This window comes from Pogona vitticeps, chromosome 3 (genome assembly GCF_051106095.1).
Source record: "Pogona vitticeps strain Pit_001003342236 chromosome 3, PviZW2.1, whole genome shotgun sequence".
NCBI lineage: Eukaryota > Metazoa > Chordata > Lepidosauria > Squamata > Agamidae > Pogona > Pogona vitticeps.
Genome location: NC_135785.1, coordinates 73,551,671 through 73,578,021, shown reverse-complemented (window position 1 = coordinate 73,578,021; position 26,351 = coordinate 73,551,671). Strand labels below are relative to the sequence as shown.

The 26,351-nt window shown below is 41.5% G+C and overlaps 1 protein-coding gene across 2 annotated transcripts in view; it reads left to right on the top strand.

The window, feature by feature from the left end:
• The window catches only part of C3H10orf90 (chromosome 3 C10orf90 homolog), a 164,412-nt gene that overhangs the window by 62,298 nt on the left and 75,763 nt on the right, over positions 1-26,351 (top strand). For both annotated transcript variants that reach the window (XM_078391201.1, XM_020791541.3), the window contains exon 2: positions 19,877-19,971. Coding sequence is in view for 1 of the 2 variants with exons in the window: in XM_020791541.3 (XP_020647200.3) it covers positions 19,877-19,971 (95 nt within the window). In the remaining variant the exon portion in view is untranslated. The remainder of the gene's footprint in view (positions 1-19,876; positions 19,972-26,351) is intronic.

Genomic DNA, 26,351 nt, shown 5'->3' with positions numbered 1-26,351 from the left:
GTGTCCAGATAGAAATACCAAATACAGTACCTAGGTTTATAGCTTTGTATGTGTGGTACGCTGCAGTGAGGGGCACCCTTGCAGTGGTAATGATGTGAGAGTTTTTCTTTCTATTCTGTTATTCATCCATTACTCATCACCATATTTAGGAAGAGGTACTTTCATAACATAGTTGGCTTGCATCCATCTCTGCTGCCATTTGAATCAGATTGCTGGAGGCTCTGAGTGGATGAGGCTTCAGGTAAGATATTGGGAAATCAAGCAACCCAGATTTTTCAGATGTGTGTCTTTGAAGATAGGTACAGTACTTAATTTTTTTAAATCTCCATTGTTCATTCTCTAAGGACATGTTGTATCTCAAAAACCACCTGGATTTTTCTGACCACCATAACACTAATCCTAAGCAGCCTGATGTATTTGTTTAATAGTGGACTTGTTTATTAATGCAATAGTCTTATTGGTGGATAAAAGAGTTGTGTTTAGATGTAAGAATCCCCTTTTTATAATTCAGTTTGACTTGTTGGTGACCCTTCTGGCCATCCAAACCAGCCACCTTGTCTTCCAGAAAGGATGTGAACACTTGTTTTCAAGAACTCTCTTTAAAAGATCTGATGTCTAACATGTAGGAAAAGCTTCCTTCAAAACAAATCCCCATCTCTTCTCTCCACGCATATCCTTACAACCGGTCAATTGCTCACAATGAGATGCTTTAGTGCAAACCATGATTAATATGCAGTGTAAGCACTTTCTTAAAGAGTAAAGAATCCACGGATTGCTGCCTTGTTGTGGCAAAGGGGCTTGAGTAATTCAGAGAAGCTATGGGCTACGCCGTGCAGGGACACCCAAGACGGACAGGACATAGTTGAGAGTTCTGACTAAACACGATCCACCTGGAGCAGGAACTGGCAAGCCACTCCAGTATCTTTGCCAAGAAAACCCCATGAACAGAAACAAAAGGCTAAAAGATATGTATGACACTGGAAGATGAGCCCCTCAGGCCCCAAGGCGTCCAACATGCTACTGAAGAAGAACGGAAGACAAGTACAAGTAGCTCCAGAGCTAATGAAGTGGTTGGGCCAAAGCCGAAAGGATGCTCAGCTGTGGACACGCATGGAAGAGCCTCATGGCACAGTGGTTAAACCGCCCTACTGCAGCCAAAACTGTGCTCATGACCTGGGGTTCAATTCCAGGTAGCTGGCTCAAGGTTGCCTTGGAAGGGAAAGGGAAGTCCGATGCTGCAAAGAAAAATATTGCAAAGGAACCTGGAATGTAAGATCTATGAACCTTGGTAAGCTGGATGTGGTCAAACAGGAGATGGCAAGAATAAACATTGACATTCAGTGGACGGGAATGGGTGAATTCAGTTCAGACGATTACCATATCTACTATTGTGGGCAAGAATCACGTAGAAGAAATGGAGTAGCCCTCATAGTCAACAAAAGAGTGGGAAAAGCTGTACTGGGATACAATCTCAAAATGATAGAATGATTTCAATACGAATCCAAGGCACACCTTTCAACATCACAGTAATCCAAGTTTATGCACCAACCACCGATGCTGAAGAGGCTGAAATTGACCAATTCTATGAAGACCTACAACACCTTCTAAAACCGACACCAAAGAAAGATAATCTTCTCATTATAGGGAAGTGACATGGCAAAGTAGGGAGTCAGGAGATAAAAGGAACAATAGGTAAGTTTGGCCTTGGAGTTCAAAACAAAGCAGGGCAAAGACTAATAGTTTTGTCAAGAGAACAAGCTGGTCATCACAAACACTCTTTTCTAACAACACAAAAGGTGACTCCACACATGGACATCACCAAATGGGCAATACCAAAATCACATTGATTATATTCTCTGCAGCCAAAGATGGAGAAGCTCTATACAGTCCGTAAAAACAAGACCTGGAGCTGATTCTGGTTCTGATCATCAGCTTCTCATAGCAAAATTCAGGCGTAAATGGAAGAAAGTAGGAAAAAACGCTAGGCTAGTCAGGTACAATCTAAACCAAATCCTTTTTGAATACACAGTGGAAGTGAAGAACAGATTTAAGGAAGTAGATTTGGTGGACAGAGTGCTGAAGAACTATGAATGGAGGCTCGTAACATTGTACAGGAGACAGCAACAAAAACCATCCCAAAGTAAAGGAAATGCAAGAAATCAAAGTGGCTGTCCAACGAGGGCTTACAAATAGCAGAGAAGAGAAAGGAAATAAAATGCAAGGGAGATAGGGAAAGTTACAGAAAATGGAATGCAGACTTCCAAAGAATAGCAAGGAGAGACAAGAGGGCCTTCTTAAATAAACAGTGCAAAGATATAGTGGAAAATAATAGAAAGGGGAAAACTGGAGATCTGTTCAAGAAAATTGGAGATGTTAAAGGAACATTTTGTATGAAGATGGACATGATAAAGGACAAAAAGGGGCCCTCACAGAAGCAGAAGACATCAAGAAGAGGTGGCAAGAAAACACAGAGGAATTATACCAGAGAGATCTGGATGTCCCGGACAACCCAGGTAGTGTGGTTGCTGACCTTGAGCCAGACATCCTGGAGAGTGAAGTCAAGTGGGCCTTAGAAAGCTTGGCTAACAACAAGGCCAGTGGAGGTGATGGCATTCCAATTCAACTACTGTATTTTAAATCTTAAAAGATGATCCTGCTATGATGCTACACTCAATATACCAGCAAGTTTGGAAAACTCAGCAGTGGCCAGAGGTTTGGAAAAGATCAATCTACATCCCAATCCCAAAGAAGGGCAGTGCCAAAGACTGCTCCAACTACCGTACATTTGCACTCATTTTACACACTAGCAAGGCTCTTGAGAGTCCCCTGGACTGCAAGGAGAACAAACCCATCCATTCTAAAGAAAATCAACCCTGAGTGTTCACTGGAAGGACAGATCCTGAAGCTGAGGCTCCAATATTTTGGCCATCTCATGAGAAGAGAAGACTCCCCGGAAAAGACCCTGATGTTGGGAAAATGTGAAGGCAAGAGGAGAAGGGGACGATGGAGGACGAGATGGTTGGACAGTGTCATCAAAGCTACCAACATGAATTTGACCCAACTCTGGGAGGCAGTGGAAGACAGGAGGGCCTGGCATGCTCTGGTCCATGGGGTCACAAAGACTCTGACATGACTAAATGACTAAACAACAACAATTGTTGGATAGCTTAGTGGTTAAGGTATCTGGCTGCAGAGTAGCAGCTGGGAGTTCCATTCTCCACCGTGCCTGTTTTATATGGGTTGAACTTGATGATTCATAGGGTCCCTTCAAGCTCTGCAGTTCCAAGATAACAATGACGACGATTTCTTTTTGTTTGTGTTTAAAGGATTTCACCTGTACTGAGAGAAGTGCTAGAAGTGTTATTGGACAATTTTCCTTCTACATTATTTGTTGAAGTAAGAAGTCTATAGGCTTGCTTTGTACGTTAGATTTCCTTCAGCCTGTTGATTCAGTAGTAGCAACCATAAGTCTAGGCAGAGATGCTAAGCATTTTCTGGCTCACAAGAGCACCACTAAAGCAAGACAGACACCTTTTATTAAGTGCATTTCCCCCAAATCTTCCTATCCAAGCTCACCAAGTTGATCTGCCTTTTACAGTAGTAGCAATTTGATACCACTTTGTTAAGGCTTCATCCTAAGCAATCCTGGGATTTACAGTTCTGTGAACTACCTAAGATTCTCTGCTAGAGAGCTCCTGTACACTCTCTTGAACTACAGGGCTGGGCCTGTCTAGCAGAAAATTCAAAATACCTGACCAAACTGCAGATGACAGAATTCTTCTTCAGGATGGAGTCATGATTGTTAAGAAACAGCTCTAACTGTATACAGTAGATGTACTCCTAGACAAAGGCTACTTAATGTTTTGGGCCTAAAGCTAAGATTATTTTCCTGAAATAAAGGATTAACTTCTGAGGAAGAGATTGGAATAAAAGTCAATGTGGTAACTACTCTTTCTCCAAACTGTGGAAGCAAAGCGAAGACATTTCAAGTTTATTTATTATTTATGTACACTGGTGCCTCGCATTACTATTGCTTCGTTTAACAACGAAATTGCATTACGATGAACTTTTTGCGATCGCATAACGATGTTTCCTATGGGGGAATTTCACTTTGCGATGATTGGTTCCCTGCTTTGGGCACTGATTCTTCGCAAAACAACGATTTTCCAACAGCTGATCGGCAGTTTCAAAATGGCCACCGGGTAAATAAAATGGCTCCCCCCTATGTGTTTAGGGACGGATTCCTCGCAAGACAGGCAGCGAAAATGGTCGCCCTATGGAGGATCTTTGCTGGACGGTGAGTTTTAAGCTCATCGGAACACATTAAACAGGTTTTAATGCGTTTCTATGGGCATTTTAATTTTGCTTTACGATTTTTTCGTTTTACAGCGATTTCGCTGGAACGAATTAACATCGTAATGCGAGGCACCACTGTATTTAAAATGTATTTACCCTGCCTTTCTCCTTGGAAGTTGATCCTGGGGTCTGAATTCTGCATTACGCATCAGAAAGGCTGTTGAATTTCATGTGAAGGCACTTGAATTAAGCAAGAGAAGAGTTCCTAAGAAGGTGAATAGATATTGCCTTTCTGTATCTTTTGCTCCTTCATATTTGAATGAAATTACTGTGCATTCTGGATTCTTTTCTTTGCATATGAGATAGAAGATACCATTATGAGGATTTTATTTGTTGCTAAGCAACAAGTTTCTTTCTTAGAAAATCTGAAGTAGTGGTCTACTGTGATCTTTCCTGCTGAGACATGGACAGAATAGATAACCATTTATAATTTTTACTTATTTTGATTCCAGATCCAGATTGTTAGTCAGATATGAATTTTTGTTGACCTAAATGTTATCCATTGTCATTTCAGTATTGCTTAAGAAGCATATATATATGTGTGTATATTAAATTTGAATTGGTTGGTGATGTGGATCACTATCAGAACAGAAAGTTAAGATCTACAGCTTCAGTATTTAAGCAATGAGAGCTTTTCTGTGCTCTCCACTTTCAAATGTAAAGCTCATGTTATAAAAAAGCAATTACCAGCTATCTTTTGTTGAAACTAGAGATAAGCACAAAATCTGCTTACATTCTGCTATACTGTTGTGCTTTGTTTAATCTTGGAAATCATCTGTGCTTCCCAACCTATTTCAGTGAAATGGAAAATAGATTATTTCCAAGATTAAACCAATCCATAGTTGAAGATTGCATGTTCGAAGCAAAACATGTAGCAGAAAAACTATCAGTCATATGCTTAATTCTACAAAAGAAATTTGTAGTTTAAAATTTCCATTCATCAGTTCCTATCAGATTTTCATAAAACCTAATACTTATTCAGTGGACCCTCAATTTACAGACAACTCCACTTACAGACTTTTCGAGTTACAGACTTCTCTGGCCACAAAATTTAGGTTCGACTTGCAGCCGGAGAATCGACCTACAGACCAGGGAAAAAAACAAAATGGAACAAAACGGCCGGTTACGGATTAATGGGTTTTCAGTGCATTGTAGGTCAATGGAGCCTCGACCTACAGACTTTTCGACCTGCAGCCACCGTTCCAATACAGATTAATTCCGTAAGTAGAGGGTCCACTGTATGATGAAGGATGGACATTTTTTATCCACTGGTGGTGGGTTAGGCTATAATCCAGTAGAGTATTTTGGAAAATTATATAACTCAATCTAAATTCACATTTATTTGTTTTTAATCGCTGCCATCATCAACATGCACAGCTGGAAGGGACCCTATGGATTGTCAAGTCCAGCCCCTGTCAAGGAGACATAATGGGGAAATGAACTCCAAACCTTTAACTCCACAGCCAGATGCATAAACCACTTAGCTATAGTCAGTCTCCACTGTGCCCCCCTCCATAAGGACATGATGAGTACTGAAACAGTCTATTAGAGCAGTGAAACTCCTTAAAGGGCCAATGACCAACCAACAAACTTAAAAATTTTAAGACCCCAGGAAGTTGACTTCACTCCCAAATTATTTTGGGGAAAGGAAACTCCTTACTAGTTTCTGACTGGGAGGAGTGGAACTCCATTTCCCTCACCAGTTCCAGGACACCTCTCAGGTGAGCCAGACATGGAGTGCTGCAACATGAATGCTGTATGCAGTCGGTCTATTTTCTCTGGAAGAGCAGGGATTCATTCCACTGCTATGCCTCCATAGTCCTCACCAGCAGCAACTGCTCTGTGGGTGTAGTAATTCTCTTGAGAGGCTCAGCCAAACTCTGTCCAGACCTGGCTGGGATCTCTGGTGTAGTGTGATGCAGAAGGAGAAGGAGGAGTGCCACCCAGGTGGCAGCAAGGGGGCTGGCTAGAAGGGGGCTTGCCCCTGCTACGTCCTCTCCCAGCAACGCAACCACTGCTGGTTCTCAAACCTTGAGTCCTTGCAGTGCCTGGCCTCATCTTGGTGAATTTGAGCCACTTCCTCAGGTAGACCAGAAACTCCTCCCAATGTCCGGTATCTGGATTCTGTCAGGAATCTGGGGTGTGGAGATGGGTCCAAGACAAGTCAGTCTTCCAGTTCAACAGCAGAAAGATTTGCAGAGATGGTAATTCCTTCACCAGCAGTGTATTTACAAAATATGTATAACAGAACTATGTACATCAGTCAGCAGAGTAAACAATACACTTATCAGTAAAATAAATGGACAGGACTTTGTGCAGCAACTTTCCATACAAAGCTCCATATTCCACGATAGTGTGCAGCACTTATATAGTATGAACAACCAGTCACTGGCACATCACCGGATGTCTTCTCCTATACATTACATCATGCCCAATACACATTTCAAGGATTGCATCAGCTACCTGTGTTGACCTTGTGGCTGCACACCTGTTATAAAATGGATCCCTAATAGTACACTCTGGTTCATGTACAAAGACTAAATGCTCTTATTATGGGCCACAATATCTGGACAGATTCCGATGGCAGATGTTCTTCCAGCTGGCTGTCGAGAGCTTTGGCAGTGGCAGTATCCCTTGGGCCTCGAACGCCTCCCAGGCCGCAGAGTTAGGCCAACAGTCCTCCTTTCCTGCCTCCCTCTCCTCCTTAAATCCCACCCCAGCCCTCTGTGGCCTTGAGGAGTTGTCCCTGTCCCTGTCACCAATGCCCCAATCCACAGGTAAACTGCAGGTTGGGAATCTTGCTCTGACTCTTGGGGAGGTAGAGAGCGCACTTTCACCAGTGGGGAGGGATTGAAGCCAGTCCCACACTATCCAGCAGTTTAAAAATATTTGTGTAGCACACTTCATATAAGTCCATCCCAAGGTGGTTCTCAATAAGACAGCCCAATAAAATACAGTTAAATAATTAAAATACTAGCAGAAAAAATCCACAGTTAAAACAGAAAGCAAGAAAAAGCTAGTTCCAGATTTACCACAACAGCAAAACCAGACAGCAAAGTGGATGACTCAGCTGCAGTGTTTAAATTGCAGTTTTCCTTCCCATTAGACCTAAACATTCATTTCATTTAAAATGCCTGAGAAAGTAAATATGTCTCAAAGGTGCTGTACTTTCTAACATGCCACATACACACATAAACAAAGTAGGTAGTACTAGGGAAAAGTCTGCTTCATGTCATGGGGAGAATAAGGATACATGTAGCTTACTCTGATTTGCTGATCTAGAAACTAGAGGGAATGAGAGTATCTAATATACTCATACATGGGCTAGACTTTGTGCTACACGATTTGATTCCTACCCATAATTTCTCCCCCAAAGTTCCACAGCCCTCTATGGAGACCTCAGAACATCCTTAAAAATCACATCACCTTCAGAAAATCTATAAATATAAATCATAATACCAACCAGTAGTTTTTTATATATTATATGCCTCTAGATTCCAGCCAGAATGCAGCATGGAATCTATTGTCTATAGCCCAAAGTTCCAAACCTACGCACCGGTCGATCCTTTTCGCCCCTTCAGCCCACAATACAGGTCACTACCGATGCCAGCCCTTCTGGATGGGGGGCCCATTGTCTGCATCACAAAATTCATGGCCTGTGGTCAAAGAAAGAACAGGCTCTTCACATAAACCATCTGGAGTTACTTGTGAGCATAAGAGCTTTCAGTGCCTTTCTCCCACTCATCAAGGGACAGGTAATCCAATTAGCAACGGACAATACGACAGCACTTTTTAATGTCAACAAGCAGGGAGGCACTCACTCCCTTTCCCTTCTATATCTTGCTGTCAACATATGGGAGTGGTGGTATCAAAACCAAATATTTCCGATAGCAGTCCATATTACGACAGACAACAACTATCTCGCAGACCATCTCGGCTGTCTACCATCGTGATCACACGAATGGTCCCTGAATGATACCATATTCCATCAACTGTGCCGTCGGTGGGGCTCTCCATCAATCGATCTTTTTGCAACAAGACTCAATTGCAAATGCGCGATATTCTGCTCCAAAGCCGAGTCTGACAACCACTCAATTGGGGATGCATTCATGGTGGACTGCTCCAAGGATTTCCTTTATCTTTTTCCACCGATACCGCTCATTCAGCGTACAATCATTCCAATTCGACAGTTCAAGGCTCATGCGATCCTTATAGCCCCAAGTTGGCCCCGACAGCCCTGGTTCACTCATCTAACATTGATGTCCACACACTGGGTCTGTCTTCCTCTAATCCCGGATCTTCTGACTCTCAATCAAGGCATGATCCACCATCCAAACCTAACCTCTCTCAATCTTACAGCATGGAAGATATCCCAGAGGTGATGGAAGTCTTACAATGGGCATAAACCTTCGACCCTCTCCTTATATAAAAATAATTGGAAATCATTCATCAAGTACACCAAAGTTAAGAACTTACTTGCTGTACCTGTTTCACTTAGTACCTTACTTACCTTCCTCCTCCATCTCTTCGAACTTGGCTTGTCATTATCCACTCTGAGGTTATACATTTCTGCCATTGTTGCCCACACCAACCTGACAACTCCCCTTCTGTGAAACTATTTTCACACCCTACTATCAAGAAATTCTTCAACAACATTCGCTCACCACATCAGCGTATTATACCACAATGGTCTCTCCAGACAGTGCTAAACGCCTTAATACGTCCACCATTTGAACCCATGTCATCTTCAAGCCTGCAGTTACTTACCTGTAAAACAGCATTCCTTGTAGCTATCACATCAGCAAAAAGGGCTAGTGAACTTTCCGCCCTTTGATGTGATCCACCCTTTACCCAGTTTCATCCTGACAAGGTGACATTGTACTTTGATGTGTCCTTTCTGCCTAAAGTGGTTTCTGATTTTCATATCAACCAACCCATTATCTTGCCATCCTTCTTTAAATCCCCATTGTCTCCGCTAGAACATATGCTTCATACTTTGGATGTCAGGAGGGCCTTATCCCTTTACTTAGACAGGACTAAGTCCTACAGGAGGTCCAATAGACTCTTCATTTGCTTCCATGGCTCCCACAAGGGAGCCCCTGCATCATCTCAATCCATCTCTAGGTGCATAGTTTACACCATCTCTCTAGCCTATAAGCTTTTGGGAAAGTCACCTCCTGAACACCGTAAGGCTCATTCAACAAGAGCCCTATCCACTTCGGTTGCCTTCCAACATGGAACCGAGATCCCAGACATCTGCCGGGCTGCTACATGGTCCACACCGTCAACCTTCGTCAATCACTACCAGCTAGATCTCAGAGCAAGACAAAATGCTTCATTCAGCAGAGCTGTGTTGGCATCCTTTCTCCCATGACATCCCACCTGCCAGTAAGTGAAGCTTGCTAGTCACCCATATGTGTGCATTCACAGAGGCCACAAAGAAGAAAGAGAGGTTACCTACCTGTAACCATAGTTCTTTGAGTGGTCCTATGTGAATTCACACTACCCACCCATCTTCCCCTCTCTCCGTCATGGTTTACTTAAATTTCTACTCTTATAACACCTGACGGAAAAAAATCTAGGAACTGAGCTGAACGGAGGGTGGGAGGAGCATATGCCTTGTGGGGGAATCACACCACTAAATTGTTGCTTTCAGCTCTAGAATCTTCCAAGAACGTTAGTGCAGGTGCAGACAAGACCCATATGTGTGAATTCACAGAGGACCACTCAAAGAACTATGGTTACAGGTAGGTAACCTCTCTTTCTTTAGAACAAAACCAACCAGACATCAACTTAAGAAAGATAGCCAACCCAAGCTTCTGTTTTCTTTATCCAATGAACTTATTAATAGGCACACTTAACTCATGGTTGCTTTCCTTTTTTAGTGAACTCCAGAGCTAAGAAGATTTTTTAAAAAAGCTAACACAGATGTATAGAACATGGTGCAGGTAATTATGGCAAATAGATGAGGCAGTGTCACCTTTCAGTTGAGTGTCCAGGTGCACAACACCTCAACAATTACCCACAGTCAACTGTGGCAAATTACACAAACACCAGCAAGACTTTGGGCATTGTACTTGTGACAGGGCTAGATATGTTGAATTCTTGCTTCACAAAAACTGTCTCTTGGGTAACATTAACAGATCTGTGTGATGATTGGGGTAGGGTGGTCTTATCTGAAATCAGAATATTGAGCTCCTAGAGTTTTTAGTGTTAAATTGAACTACATTGAGAAGGCAGCTCTCTAATCCTTCCAAAATGTAACTCAAACAGTAGCATTGCAGGTCTGCCATTATACATGGCACACCAGATCATTATTGGTTTCCTGCCATAATTTGTGCTAAAACTGGTGTTGGAGACTTTAGAAGTGATTCAGTGCCCTACTCTGGGAAAGTCAAAAACGATGTCTAGATTGTAATTCACAGCATAAAGCCACTGTGATATTCCATTTAATATTAATCTAACTGCTGGGTACCTCAGTGGTTGAGGTCTCTGGCTGCAGAGCCAGATGTTGGGAGTTCAGTTTCCCACTATGCCTCCTTGACAGAGGCTGGACTTAATGATCTATAGGGTCCCTTTCAGCTCTGCAGTTCTATGATTCCATTATTTTATTTAATACTAGACTTGGTGCAAGAAATACTGCATAGGGGCATGTAGAGAGCTAATAATATGAAGGGAATGTGGGGAAACGGTATGCTAATCCTGGATTATTTTCCCCCCAGTTTGAAATATATAATAATGATTGGGAGGGCATGCAGAGTTTAAATTTGCAGAAAATCGATTCTTTTGCTCATTGACACATAATCCTCTTCATGATTTCAAAGTCCCCTCTTGGAGCTACCTACATCAGTGTCTGAACACCAGGAGTCCTCTGTGCTATCTAGAACCCTGTAGGCCTAAGCACCACAGTTTAAAGATATCTGTAAGGGAAACCCTTACCAACAGCAGTAGAGTCAGGCTATGAAGCTAAGCATTACAGCATGAAGTGGGGATGGGGGAAGAAAGCTGTCGTCTCCCAGTGCTTTCATCAGGTTGTTTGTCTTCACAGTGGGCTACAGTGAGTTTCATCCTGTGAAACAGCAAGCTGCTCCTGCTTATTGTGTTCAAGCCCCTAAAAGGAGCACAGTATGGAAGCCTAAAATGTATTCAAAAGATATGCACGAACCCTCACAAATATTGGGTGGTAGGTTTGTGAGGAGGGGTTGGTGCTAAATTTGGATAAGGGAAGTGTGTCTACCGGCACATTTTAGGAACTAGTTTCTCAACTGACAAACTCATTTTGTTATTGTTATTGTTGCTTTGTTCAAGTTTGGATTCCACTGAGACTTTCAAATAACGATTCAGGTTCTGTTCTTCTTTTGGTGTGAGAAGTGGAAGTCAAGAGCTTTTACTAAATTAAAGAAGTTTTGCAATGCAAACCTCTGTATATTTATTTGGAAATAATGGTATTATCATTCATAGGATTGCAGCCAGTTCACTGGGACTCTTAAACTAATTATCAGTCTAGCCTATTAATCATCCACATGTTGCAGCCATGGGGAGGGAGTAGTTTGGTGCAGAGTTCAGTTTGGGGTTCAGTCTGAGTTTCTAGATTTCTGGATTGACTGTATGTCTTCAGTATTTCTTAAGATCTAAACAAACCAGAATGACTGCCCCTTGTTTTCATGCACTTTCCGAAGATGGAATTCTAGAACAGGTGTCATAGTAATGCTGTAAACATTCCAGTCCTACCTTCGTCTTCACTAATACGCTTCTTTAGAGTACTATAAGTTTGAAGTCTCTCATTGTCTAACTGGAGCCATCCAGAATTTTGGCTGTGACAATTCAGCTTCGTTTGAATTTACAGTCTAATGTGTTTGCTAAATCTTTTGTGAATTATGATTCATGGAATTTATGAAGGTGAGTTTTTTTTGCCTTTTCTTTTAAGCATAAGGTATGCAAAGTCTTGTAAGCATGAGCCAAACTGAAAAATCTTGTCTTTTGGATTGTAGATTTAGGAAATTTTGTTAATATTCTTATAGTGTCTTTAACTGTTTCACACAGATAGATATAATACCGTGAGGTGTTTGGCAGACAGTTTATCTGGGAAGGAGGTGGGCAGGTGACAGAGAAATTTCAGCTTTAGTCTTGCTATGTGATGGTAGCATTCACATATTATCCCATCATAAATATCAATATTAATATTCATTTCATTTTTTAAAAAAAAGTAATTATGACTGTCATGAAACACAAGCATGGGTGGCCTTAAGATACTTTGCTCCTTCAGGCATAGATAGCATCATCCTAATTTACGATGCATAGTACCCAAGGCCAACCGAGTTTTTGGGTGCCTGAGGTAAAAGGTGTCACAAAGCTTTCCCTCTGTTTGGCAGTATAAATATAAAAAGATATTTATACTTTATACAGTACATATATAAATTAAACACTTAACCGTTTGCTGTCCCTTCATGACATTCAAAATTGGCTGCCTTCGGCAATCACCTAATCCAGTCTAATAATAGTAGGGGAGTCTACTTTTATCTTTTTTCAGACTAGGGAAAGTCAGTTGAAAGTCACACAAGTACAGTTAAATTATACAGGAAAGTGTCCTGTGCAGTGAAGTGATATTTAGGCCCTCTTAAAATACATGTCCTCAGGTTGTGTTTCAAATGATTCTTGTAGAACACAAAAATGGTACATATTATGTTATATAAAACTACTGTCCAAGTTTGTCATTCAGGTAGTACATATGTGAGCAGAGAACCAGATTCCTTCCAGTTCCAGTGATGAGATGTTGTGACCCATTATTGAATTCCTGTTTCCTCAAAGTTCTGATTGTGCTCATGGTTCCCCAGAAAGGAGGGCTGGTCCTAATGTTAGATGTGAAGAAGCCATTCTGAGCAGTGGATGTTTTGCTTCCACCTGAGCCCCCAACTATTCCCTCGTTTGGAGGACAGGTTTTTGTGTATGGCATGTGGCCTGTCTAGCATACTAAACCAGTCGGCAACCCTTAATTCTAATGGAGGAATCTGTTTTATTGCCAGTGCCAGTACTGAAACAAGAGTAGGCTGCCAATCCTATTAGCTTCTGTATGTGGAATGAGGGAAAAGCATTTTGTCTTTTATTCAGGCAGCAAAATGCCAGAGCATCCTCTCCAAACCCTCTCATTCATAAATGAGTCAAAGTAGGATTTTTTAAATGCCTCGTTACTTCTAAATGGGTCTAAGATTGAAACAAGTGATTACAGATAAAAGGAGCGAACAATAATGCCAGTTCATTCTTATGAATAAGATTCACCACTTAAAGGCTGAAATTCTGTTGCGCAGCTCTGTATGGACAGTAGGAATAACATCAGCATTAGTGGCAAACCACCATTGTTTAAAGCAGGGGTGTCCAACCTTTCATCTTCCCTGGGCCACATTAGAAGATGAAAATTTGGTTTGGGCCTCACATAAATTTGGTTTGGGCCGCATGGGGGGGGGCAGCCCTAGCCATCCTCTGCAGCCCCGCTCCAAGTGCGCTTACCTGCAGCTGCAATTACAGACAGCAGAGGCTGCCAGCTTCGACTCTGGTGGCTTTATGGGGCCGGGAGGGGGTCCACCTATTGACAGGGACAGCACAATGCAGTCACGCAGCCCCCCTCCCCTCCTGCTCCTTCCTTCCTTCCCTCTCCCCCCCCCACCATCGTGACGTGCCCCAGCCGCATTCCAGCCACAAGTGCCGGCAGTGTAACTTGAAACTTTGGAATTTCTTTAAAAATAAAAAATTGCACTGAGCCACATCATGAGCCGACCGGGGCTGCATGCGGCCCTTAGGCCACAGGTTGGACAAGCCTGGTTTAAAGGCTTCCTTTGTTAATTTGGAGATGTATGTGACTTGTACGCAATGCAGCGAAGATTCATATACTGTTGTGCATATGAAGCTGCACAACAAGATTTATGCCAGTACCCCCTCAGATATATCCGTAGGTTGCAGGCATGTGCCAGAAAGCTGAGAACAAAACCTTTTAGTGCAGTGTCATCATGCCTCCTTTGTACGTATTCACTCTTTGGACCTCCAGCCACATCTTTGGGAACAGAATCATGCATAGCTCGTTCTTAGAAAAGGAATGTCCTTAAAGACTGATTTTGTGTGTCACAGAAGGAAGTCTGTTACTTCTGTTTTTTGTAAGGTAACTTGCCTTGATTTGTGATTGGTCTTCAGGCTTATGAGGACTCGTTACCTTGAGAAGGGTTTTTTCCCCTTTACTTCCACATCTAGCCCAGCAGCACTCGACTCTTGACCATGGATTGTACCAACAGGACTTCTTATAGGTGCATCTAGGAAACTTTCAACAGTGACAGGAATATGTAACCTCTCTTCCTCATACAACGGTGTAAGGAAGGGGTTAGCGTCTGGTTTCTGAAATGGGTTTGAAACATTAGAGTCCAATAGTTCGAAACTTTCTCCAAGAAGAAAGTCCATCAATGTGACATATTGGGGAACCAACAGCAAGGGCACTCCATTCCCTCCAGATGCTCTTGGCATAGACCTGTCCAATCCTGCTCCAGAGTATTCTCAAGCGTTGGGGGTCTCGGGTGTTGTTGTTTCTGAAGGCTACTGCCATCCACCCCTCTCTCTCTTTTCCTTACCCAGCCAAGCTCTCTCCTTCCTGATTTTCCTTGCCCACTCTTGAGCCTCCTTCTCACCCCAATAAGGGTTCATTTCCACTACCTCTCTCCATCTCCTCTCAGCCTCCTCTCTGGGCACCATGACCCATTCCCATTTCTTTGTCCAGGGATCTTCTAACCAGATCCATTCCCATCCCGGGGGAAGGTTCTTACCACATTTATATGATTTGGCCTCCCCCGCTTCCACAAACCCTTTTCTTCCTCTCCCTTCACTCCTCTTCTCTCCCCTTCCCCTTGTTCTTTCTTTTCCACCTAACTCGTTCCCTGGCTCCACCCCTTTTTGCCCTGTCATCTCAGGTTTTCTCTCCCTCATTCCCTGTTCTGGACCTGTCATCTGTTCTCCTAGACCCTTCCACTTCTTTGTCTGTTCTACTACTTCCTCCAGCATCGTCACTAGCGGTTTTCCTTTCTTGCTTGGCTCTCACTCCTATGTTGAAGGGTTGTTTTCCTCTCAGTCTCAGGGATCTTAGGCTTGGGCTCACCAACTGCTCCGTGGATGAGGGACGGCACCTTGCCATCCTTCTCACAAGGATTTAAGCACAGGATTCCTTTGAAGTCTGATTTCTCAGACTTGAAAGACTGCCTCTCCTATGTTAACATCTCTTCAACAAGAACACACTTTCGTCTCTAATTAACTATAACATCTGCTTCCGCCTTCATAAGAAAAGGAAATAAGTCTGATTCAGCAAGGATTGCCAGATTTATGGATGACAGATGCAAGCTAAAGCAGAGAAATTAGATTTGAGATTTAAAATAAATTCCTATAAATTTAACATTTTCAAATTAATTACATAATATTGCATCATTTTATTTATTAGAAACATTAATTTGTCACTTTTTAACTTATAGAACTACAGTAAATGATGCACAGACCCAAAGTGATACACAGTGAAAAAAGACCAAAACATTCTATAAAAACTACTTAATAAATCAGTGTTAAGCTAATATTAAAAGTTAGTTTCATTTAAAAAGATCTGCTGACCTGAAAACCAGCTTTAAAACCACATTTACATACCGAAGGACATATGAAATAATACAGTCTTGTCTGCTTCCCAGAAAGTGATGTGCTGCTACAGAGAAAGCTCTGATTCACCAATCTATCTTCATGTGGTAAGGGGACATGCCACAGGGCCTTTGTTAATGATTTCAAATTCCAGGCTGGCACATTCGGGAGGAGGTATTCTTTCACATACCCTGCATCGAAGCCACTTCGGGCTTTACAGATCAAAACCTGTGTGTAGTTCCAGTTTGTTTCCAAACCCTCTCCATTTGGAATTCTAGGCTACATGGAAACCCAGTAAAGTTGATTCAGGATAAATGACGCATGGTTTATAAAGTACATATCAAGTACAGTGGGGTCTTGACTTGAGAACTTAATCCATATTGGAAGGCAGTTCTCAAGTCAAAAAGTTCTCAGGTCAAATCTGCATTTCCCATAGGAATGCATTGAAAACCATTTGATCCGTATCCGCTCTTTTCCGTCCATAGAAACTAATGGGAAGCTGCTATTCTGCCTTCAACCACTAGAGGGGGATATTTTGTTTCTTTTTTTCTTAGGTCAAGAAAGGTTCAGGGAAGGCAGGGAAAATACAGTCCAGGCAGTACCAGGCAGTCTGAAGACTATCTCCCAATCCACTCTCTAAACGCTGGGAGGAGTGAGGAAGCAGACAGGCACCCTTTTCACTGGCCAACAGTTAACTGAAAGTTCAAATTTTGCACTTTCCCTGCCTCCCACGTGGGTTTTTTTCAGTTCTTAACTCAAATCTAAGTATGTAAGTCAAGTCAATATTTTCCTATGAGAGTGGTTCTTAAGTCAAAATGTTCTTAACTCGAGCCGTTCTTAAGTCAAGACCCCACTGTAAGATGTTTGGGTGCTGCATTTTGCACTAGTTGTAGCCTTCAAACAGTCTTTGAAGGTATTCCCATGTTGATCTCATGGGAGTACTGTATTCTAATTGGTAGGTAACTAAGCTATTCACCACTGTGGACAAATCTGCCTTTCCTAGGAAGAGATGCAGTTGGTACATTATCTTAAGCAGATCAAAGGCACTCCAAAATGGCTTCCAGTGGCCATGCTAGAAGAGTTGCTTCAAGGTGCAAACCAGCTGCTTGAGAGAGAGTGCTGGATGAAGTCTCTGTCCATCCATATTCAGTCCCTCACTACATCTAGGCAACAGTTCAGGACTTACACAGCTTCCTTTGCATCAAATAATGTAATTGTTGTAAGCCGCCCAGAGACCTTTGGGTAGTGTGGGCGGCACCAATACTTTGTGTTAATATGCTATTTTTACTTCAAATGCTTTTCCTTATACAGTACTATATCTATATTAACATTTCATTTGGTCCCTGTGTACATTACATAATATACCTTTATGTATGTAGTTACACACCCATGCACACACCCACACCACGTGAGCATTGTACTATATGTGTGAATTATAATTTGTGAAAGCCAAGTCTGAAATAAATTTCTTACTCTTAAAGGAGAAACAAAATTTTTGTTTTCTGGGTTTTTTTATATACACGTTGAGACAGACAACATCGCTGTGTTTCAGAAAATAGCTGAAATACAGAGATAGAGAGTGGCATCATCAAGAATAGTGATCAGACTCATCTTTAAAACTGTGGTTGACATTTTCCAGTCACTTCCTGTTTAAACACTGAAAAGAATAAGGAACAACAGTGAGCTCTGCAAAGTTAATTAATGGCCATGAGGCTAAATAGCTCTCCCCTAGCACCACCTTCAAGGCAAGTTCAGCCAAATTGGGTCTAAACCACTGCAAAAACTATGCCCTTGCATCCGGTATCAGTCAGATGGCCAGAAGGATGCTATGCTTGATGGCATCAAATGCTGCTGAGTGGCCAAGTAGAATCAATTGGGATGCTGTCTCCCTGTCCGGTCTCTAACCTATATCACCCACCAAGCTGACCAGAGCTGTATCTGTTTCAAACCCAGGTCTGAACCCAGACTGAAATCGGTCTAAGTACTCCAGTTCATTTGAGAAAGCCTGCAGCAAAGTTGCCACCACTTGCTCTGAGACCTTACTTTTAAAGGGAAGGTTGAATTCTGGCCAATGGTTATCTGGGTTGGTAGGAAGTAGCGATGATTACGGATTTTATTATTGCTTCTCTTAGAAGGTTTGGAATGAGATCTTTTAAAGAAGGAATCACAACCTTCACTACTTAGCCAGCCAGCCAGCCCTCCTCTGATACTCTTATCAGCCAGGATGGATATGAGTCTAACAGCTAATTGATTTTACTCCAAGTGGCCACTGTGTTGGTTGAGCCAAAAGTGGCTGTTAATTGTTTGGCTAATTCTTTTAAGGTGTAAAATTGCAAAGTTTTTTTTAATATGACTTCCCTTATTTTGAATTTGAACTTTTTATAACCAGCTCCAAACACCTTGGGAGATTTGATCGGTTTCCACATCTGAGTCTCCAGTGTGTACACTTTCTGGTCAAACCTTACTGAAGGTTTTCAACCATTATCTTTTCTGCCTCATAGATGGTCTTGTGAGAGGTGGTGTTTGGTGTGAAGTTTAAGTACAATAAGCAGTTCGCCATGGTTAAAATCTGAACCTGCTTCCCTTCTCCTTTGCCTTTTGTCCTCTGACACAGAAGTCCAGATTCATGTTAGATTTAGTACTTTTGTCATCCATTTGATGAACTTGCCTTTCCCCGTTGGTAACAAACAGTATACCGCACATTGGCAACACAACGTAGCTGTTTCTAAAAGGCTGAATGCAATACTTCGTTCCTGCTCATAGATATTATCTGGGGATGCAGGGAATTTATAGGTATAGTCAGTCTGGACATAATGTTTTGCACTGGTGTGGCACCAGGACACAGCTGTGCAGTCAGAGATTGTATGGAAACAGTTTCTTAGTACAGAAGTTCTCAACTTTGTACTTGTACTCTCAGAAATTCTGGCCAGTACAGCTAATGGTGAAGGTTTCTGAGAGTTTTACTCCAAGAACGTCAGGGATACAAGGTTGAAAACCACTGTCTTAGTACCTACTGAGTAGTTCTTTTTTGTAGTTTGCTATTGATTTGTTTTGTTTGTTCGTTTCAGTGCACTTGTTCCCTTTATTTTACACAACTATTGAATGATAAACCTCCAGTAACCTTCTTTAAGGACTATTTCATATATTTTTAAGAAATAAAAGTAAAAATTGCCCCTCTAGCAACTGGGCACTTAAAGCACAATGCAGTGAAAGATCTGAAAACTCTCCCAAAATTTAATTAAAATCAAACAACAGCATGATACGCTAGGGACCAGGTTAGATGTAATGGGAAATCATGGTTTCCTGCTATACAAGTGAGCCTGCAAAAGCCTCCGGCTTATTTACTCCCCCTCCCTTCTCTCTTTCTGCATGACAATGAGAACAAATCTGGAACTTTTTTTGTTAACTTTTTAGCAGAAAAGTTCCCTATTACATCCATATTCAGGCACCTATATTTGGTCAAACCAGGATCTACAACCACAGTTTTATACTGCCCTATATGGCTTGAGACCTAAATATTTGATGAAACATGGCTTTCTCTATATACCTGATCATTAACATCAGTTGTGGGGGTGGGCATAGTGTACTGGAGCAGTACACTATGTGGAGATGCAAGAGAGGGCTTTCTTAGGTCTAGCATACACTCCTGGTGTAGACACAGAACCCCAAACAACATATTCTAAGAATTCCTAGCATATCCCGCTGGGTGATTATCTACTTCACACAGGAGTAATCAGATACCCAGGTTTCTCTGAAAAATGCTTCCTTGATAACCTTATTAATCACTTCTGTGCCTAGAAATGAAGCTTATTTCTCTATGCTGCCATAAAATTCCAAGTAATCTATTATCTTTCTTCTTTTTATTTAGGAATAAGAGAAAACCAGTATGATGCTACCGCTTGGGAAACATGCAAAACTGTGCAGTTTAATAAACCAGCAAAGAAAGAGGTGAACTGGAGAAAGGTAAAGATAAAACAAAACAAAGCAAAACAAAGCAAGTAGCTTCCATATTAGAGTGAATGTACAGACAGAGGTAAAAGTCCCCTGATCAGCACTGGTCAGTTCAGGTGCTTCTCCTGACTAAACACAAGGTTCCAATTGATATTATCTGTGCCTTACAGATATGCTCATCTGTCCTACTTTGGATAATGGTATTATTTTATCAGGCTTTGGTGTGGGGAAGGGGGCAGAAACTAGCATTACAGTACTTCCTATGAAGAACTTATTTCCATGTCAAAAACTCCAAATTAGAATCTTTTAATTAATTCTTAATTTAAAAAGAGGGGGGACTTCTGCAGAGCTGCAGAAAGGGAGTAGGTATACAAAGATTCCTCACACGTGCCTCCAAGAAGCATAGGCAGGTCATTTTCAAAGATGTGGCTTTTGCAGTGGAAGGAAACAGGAAGACCAGTAGCTGTGTGTGACGTCCACCCTCATGCCCCTTTGCTTGACCTTCAAGCCTCAGAGCACACGAAGGGAAACACTCTCCTCTTTAACACTGCTGCCACCAGGCAATCTCTAAATCACCATTACTTCAGAAAGATTCAGGTCCACACTTCAAGATCGTTTAAATAGAACTATTGTTTATTGCTTACAGTAACTTAAATTGATTTATGAATATTTCCAGTATCTAATCACACCTCAGAATTCCCCAAACTCCACACTCTGTTACTCTGTCTGTCTCTTACTCTTCTGCTTACTGACTCAGTCTCACTTAATCTGCCTCTCCTGACTCTCTGACTCCACCTCTTATAGCATCTCTCTCGGCTCCGCCTCTCAGCAACATTAATATGCATGAATAATTCCATTACATAACAAACATGAACCATTACATAATATAACATGAACCATAGACCTAATAAATAGAGAACGCCGCACTGTGCTCACTACCTTCACAATTGTTGAAAAACAGCCCTGATGGTTGCTTTATGTTTGGGTGAGAAGTGGTTAACTGATGGGAAAAAAAGGAGTCAGCCTCTGAGATTTTTCCCTTGCTTGGTGTCATTTTGTGAGGACAAGAGGGTATTCTGTATAGACCATCTTGACTGCTGCCATTGGCATTGTCAACATTCAGGCTGCCCTTTGTTATGTAAAGTTGGCATCCTTTTTCCTGTTGGCAACGTGGGTACAATATTGTGCAGCAATATTGGACCATTTCCTGGCTTTTTGAATCATGGATACAGAAGCACAGTATCCCTATCCCACATTCATACACCAGAGGTTTTTTGAAGAACTGATTTTATTTGCATGCAATATTTTGCTTGTATTTAGTCAGCAGAAAAGTGAAGCAAAGGGGCAGCTAAGATGTTGCAATTCTGTTTGCAGAATATTTATTCATTCATGTACCTTTTACTTTCTTGTGAAGAGAAAACAGTACACATACTAGGAAGAAAGACGCATTCTTGAACTACATCATGGGTCCAGTATTAGAAGTAAAAGGGCTTGGTAGGTGTTCCAGAGTGTTTTTATTTATTTTCGTAAACGGCACCTATTGGTTTACCAGGTTGCACCAAAACTAATGCAATTTCTTATCCTTATCCACTCTTGCTCAGTCTGCAGTCATTCCCTGCTTAGGTTTTATCCTCTCCATATTTCATGAGGGCTCTCATGGTCCCTTGGTCTCTCCGGTTCACTGGTAGAGGACCTGTTTGGATTGGCAGGTCTGTCACCTCCATCACTTCTGGGAAGAGTGAGTTACTAGTCCATTAAGGCTGACCTTCCAAGCAGTAACCCACTCCCCACCTTTGGTGGTGGTATCAAACCACCTTCCCAAGGCACACTAGTTTCTCCAATTTTCTACATTCCCCCTTCTCCTGTGGAACCACCCTTTAAACTCTTGGCCCCATTCCTGGCTGGCCCCTCCAGGTGCCTGGATCATGATGTGGGTGGCTCTTCTCCAGCTTGGACAGCTCTCTTGGCACCCTCTGTGAATTGGTCGGATGACCAGCTTGGCTCTTACTCATCTCCTGGTGCCATTGGATGCCGGTAGCAGGCTGCTGGCATCTCATTTATTGAGGTGATGGGCCTGGGTTGGTTCATTCTGCTGACCTCTTCACACATGTATATGATGATTTATATGCAATATTAAATGCACCATTAGGCTATCATGTGTGACAAAACATGAAGGGCATTCTCAGCTAGGACTGGATGTCTTCTCTATTCAGAGAGGTTGTTATCAGCAATCTAAACCCTTTCCATGCAGCAGGAAAGAAGAAAGAGGACAGGGGTACGCTGTTGTCATCTCTCCAGGCTTTGTTGCCACCTTGTAACTTCTAATCTGTAAGCATGTAGCCACTCTTTGGTCATCACTCACTGGTCAGTACTTTGATCAGCACTGTAGACAAGCATATGTATGTTTTTGGGGGTGTATTGCCCTCATGGTCTGTTTGTAGAAGATACAGTTGTAGAGGATACCATTCGTGTGAAGGTTGTTTGAAGGTTATTGGTTAAGACAAGGTAACCAGTCTTAGGAAATCCACTTTCATAGCAAAATGGGATTCTTGCTGTGACAATCAAAACAAAAATCCAGCCTAGGCTGGACTAGATTTATAGCTAAGAAACATAAGTTGTAATAATTACTTCATTTAGAACACTATTTGCTTATTAGTGATACTATCGTCTTTAAAAAACAAAAGAACTGAATATGTATTGTCATCATAAGGTTTCCCATTCATTGCTGCAGGTTTATCAATACTGTCTGACCATAAAGCAAATGGGAATGGACTATTAACCAATGCTCCGCAATCGAGGTGCAAGGATTTGTATATACAGAGCAAGTTTTTCAGCTTTCTCCCCTCCCCCCTGCTTCCCCTCTCTCCAGCACTGCACTGCATCACTCTTTAATGCTGCATTGCATTGCATGCTAATTTTTTAAAAATGGAATTTGAGAAGCATCTTGAGATATAAGAGAGGAGAGAAAGGGAGAATCCTGTTCAGAATAAACCCACACCCACACTGAATCTCCTTTATATTTTTCTGTAAGATAGTAAATGAGTATATGTAATATGCTGGAGAATTTTTTAATAAGCATCTATGATAAAAATATATGTTGGTATCTCCATTTGTTTTAGTGGGACTTGCGCTGCACCACTTCTCACTGGACATAAAGGAAATAAGGAAAACGGGAAATGATAGGTGAAAGTGGGGGTGTTGCCATCTTTCTTTCTGTTCTTGTGTAGAAGACAGACACAATTTCATTCAAATTTATCTGTGGAATTCTCCTTTGCTAATTTCCATGTTGACAGTATCCCAGTTCATTTCCAGATGATCAAATATTCAACACTTCTGTGCCTTTGATTGACATCCATTGATACTTGATTACAGCATTTGCTTTGTGCAAGTACACATTTAATTGTAGTTCTACTAGACAGAGCTGGGACACAAGTGGTTTTCAGAGATTTGGTCCAGAATCTTATTGGTGTTCATGTAAGGTTCGTACAGCTTGCTGCAGCTAATTAACAAGGTGCATGGGTACATCTCATTTGTGTGTCGGCTCCTATAGATGATTGTACAGCTGAAATATGTCCTGGCACCTAGTGAGTTCTGCAATTACAGTGGGGTCTCTACTTAAGAACTTAATCCGTATTGGAAGGTGGTTCTCAAGTTGAAAAGTTCTTATGTCGAATCTGCATTTCCCATAGGAATGCATTGAAAACCATTTAATCTGTATCTGCTCTTTTCCGTCCATAGAAACTACAGTGGAACCTCTACTTAAGAACTTAATCTGTTTTGGAATAGTGTTCTTAAGTTGAAACGTTCTTAAGTTGAAGCAAAATTTCCCATAGGAATGGACTGAAAACCAATTAATCCGTTCTGGCTGTTTTTTTGTTATGTAGAGGTGCGTTCGTACATTGAAGCATTAGTTCCCATAGGAACTAATGCAAAGCTGGTTAATAAGTACTCTACCACTAGGGGGAGAATTTTTTTTTAACCTAAGATGACCTAAGGTTAAAAAAAGAGCAGGAAAGGTGTTTTTTTCCTGTTCTTATCTTGGATTTCTGTTCTCAAGTAGAAGCAAAATTTAGCAAATGGAGCTGTTCTTAAGTTGGATTGTTCTTAAGTAGGGACGTTCTTAAGTAGAGACCCCACTGTAGCTGTGACAAGTCATGCAAAACCCACTGCAAACACCAGTAGGATTCTGGTTGTTGTTTTCTTTGGGGAAGTGTTTCCACACTGGCCTGCCTGTTAGGACCCCCTCTATATCTGCAAAGAAGAATTAGGCATAAAGTAGCAGAACTGGTAAATAAGTGAACACATATTGATTGATTGATTGATTGATTGATTGATTGATTGATTGATTGATTGATTGATTGATTGATTGATTGATTGATTGATTCATTGATTCATTCATTCATTCATTCATTCATTCATTCATTCATTCATTCATTCATTCATTCATTCATTCTTTTAAAGAAACTACTATGGAGTGTCTGAAAAGAGAACTGGTTTAATCATTTCCTTTTCTTCATATTCCAAGTGAAATATTTTCCTTTGACCCACAGGGGAAACCACTGTTTGTTCCTCAAATAGGTTTTATTCCTGGGGCAAACAACAATTTTATTTATTTGTTTTAGGAAACAGTGCAAAGGGACAAGGTTTATTCCCTCCCCACACTGCATTCCCAATCGGGATGAGAGTGCTTTCCATCTGCTGCTTTTTAAAGTTAAGCAAATGGAATCACAGATTGGGACATGTTGTAGGCCACACTGTGGATTGCTACAAGGCACTGTTAGCTTTCCCTACCACCCACTGGGTAGTAATTGCTCAGCCCTTTGTCCCATCAGTCACTGTGATTGATTGAGGGGGGGGGCACCTGAGGGGGAACTTCTTCTAAGAAGAACATTCATATATTTACAAATGTCATGCTATATTTATCACTGGTAGTATATTAGGGCACCGAGGATTAGTAGGGATCAGATGGAACACTAAGAGTTCAAAATTACTGCTAGCATAGTCAAGTGCTGCAGATGTGTAATTCACTGCAGGTAGCATTTGTAAGAGATTGCATGTCACTCTTGGAAAGAGGACATGAGGTTGAGGGGAGGGTAAATTCTTAGCACCAAAACAAACATGTGGGAAACCCTGCTTCAAGAAGTAGCGTTCCCTCATTTAGTGAAAAAGTGTAATTGTGAGAACATATTACTAGGAGAAGCTCGTGTGTTGTCTGGATTATCTCTGAAATGTAAATAATGTTTTTGTTTGGATTTTTAATTTGTTATGGATAACTAAGCAGACCCTATTGCTGAGGAGGAAAAGGGTAGCAGGAAAGATGCTGAATGTGGGTTTCTCTGGATGTGGGATTTGGTCTTTATAGTAAAGTTTAAGAAGAAACCATGCCTACCTAGACAACCTCTGTTTTCCACCAGTACTATGTTTAGCTCTGGTTGAAAACCACTGCATTGGAAAACATTCATTATTCTTCTTTTATAGTTGTGACTGAAGCATCCATCATGTGCTGCCTTTTTGTTGAGAATCTCTGAAGCCTACTGAAATTTGGAACTAGCAAAAGAGAGAGCAACGGAACTAAACCATATTGATTCTGAAATAAAAATATGAAATTGAATTTGAGTTCAAAATTTCTCGTTCCACATTTATATAATGAATGGGGGGATTTTATCAAAATTTAACATACCTAGAATTTTGAAATTTATTTAAATTATTTTATCTATATGTCTATATTGGACAAGGGAGCTTCATATTTGTGTCTCGGGGGACATGAATATGAAGCTCAGCATTGGTCCATTCCTGCCCCCCAGAACCAGCCCAATCCACTCACTGAGCTCCTTGCAGTGCGCATGTCCAACGGCAGCAACATTGCACCAATTGTGGACATAGTCCCCACCTCTCCCCCTCAACTGACCAAACAGCAGCTGAGAGGGGAGACTTGTCTTCCCGCGTCCTTGCTGGAGCAGTTGGCTGTGGGGAGAGGCAGAGTACTGCTGGTGGGACTATGTCCATGATTGGCACTATGTTGCCACTGTAGGATGCACGTCCTGTGAGCAGCCCAATGAGTGGATCAGGCTGATTCTGGTGGGTGGGGGTGGATCGCCACGGCACCTGTGGTGCTGAGCTTCATATCTGTATTCCCTGGGATATGAAGCTCCCATGTCGAATCTGTATATACACATACATATATAAAATGCAAAAAGAGAACAGATTAAGATTCACCATTATTTAGTGCCATGTTTTAATTGCTAATTTTCTGCAAATTAGGATGCTGTGAAAGCAACTGAAACAGAGACCTCAGACATGGAAACTTTAATGTCCTCTCAGCAGTGCTTCGGGAGATCTATTCAAGATAGAATGCACTTATTAAATTAACTCCTTGTACTAAATAGACTGCT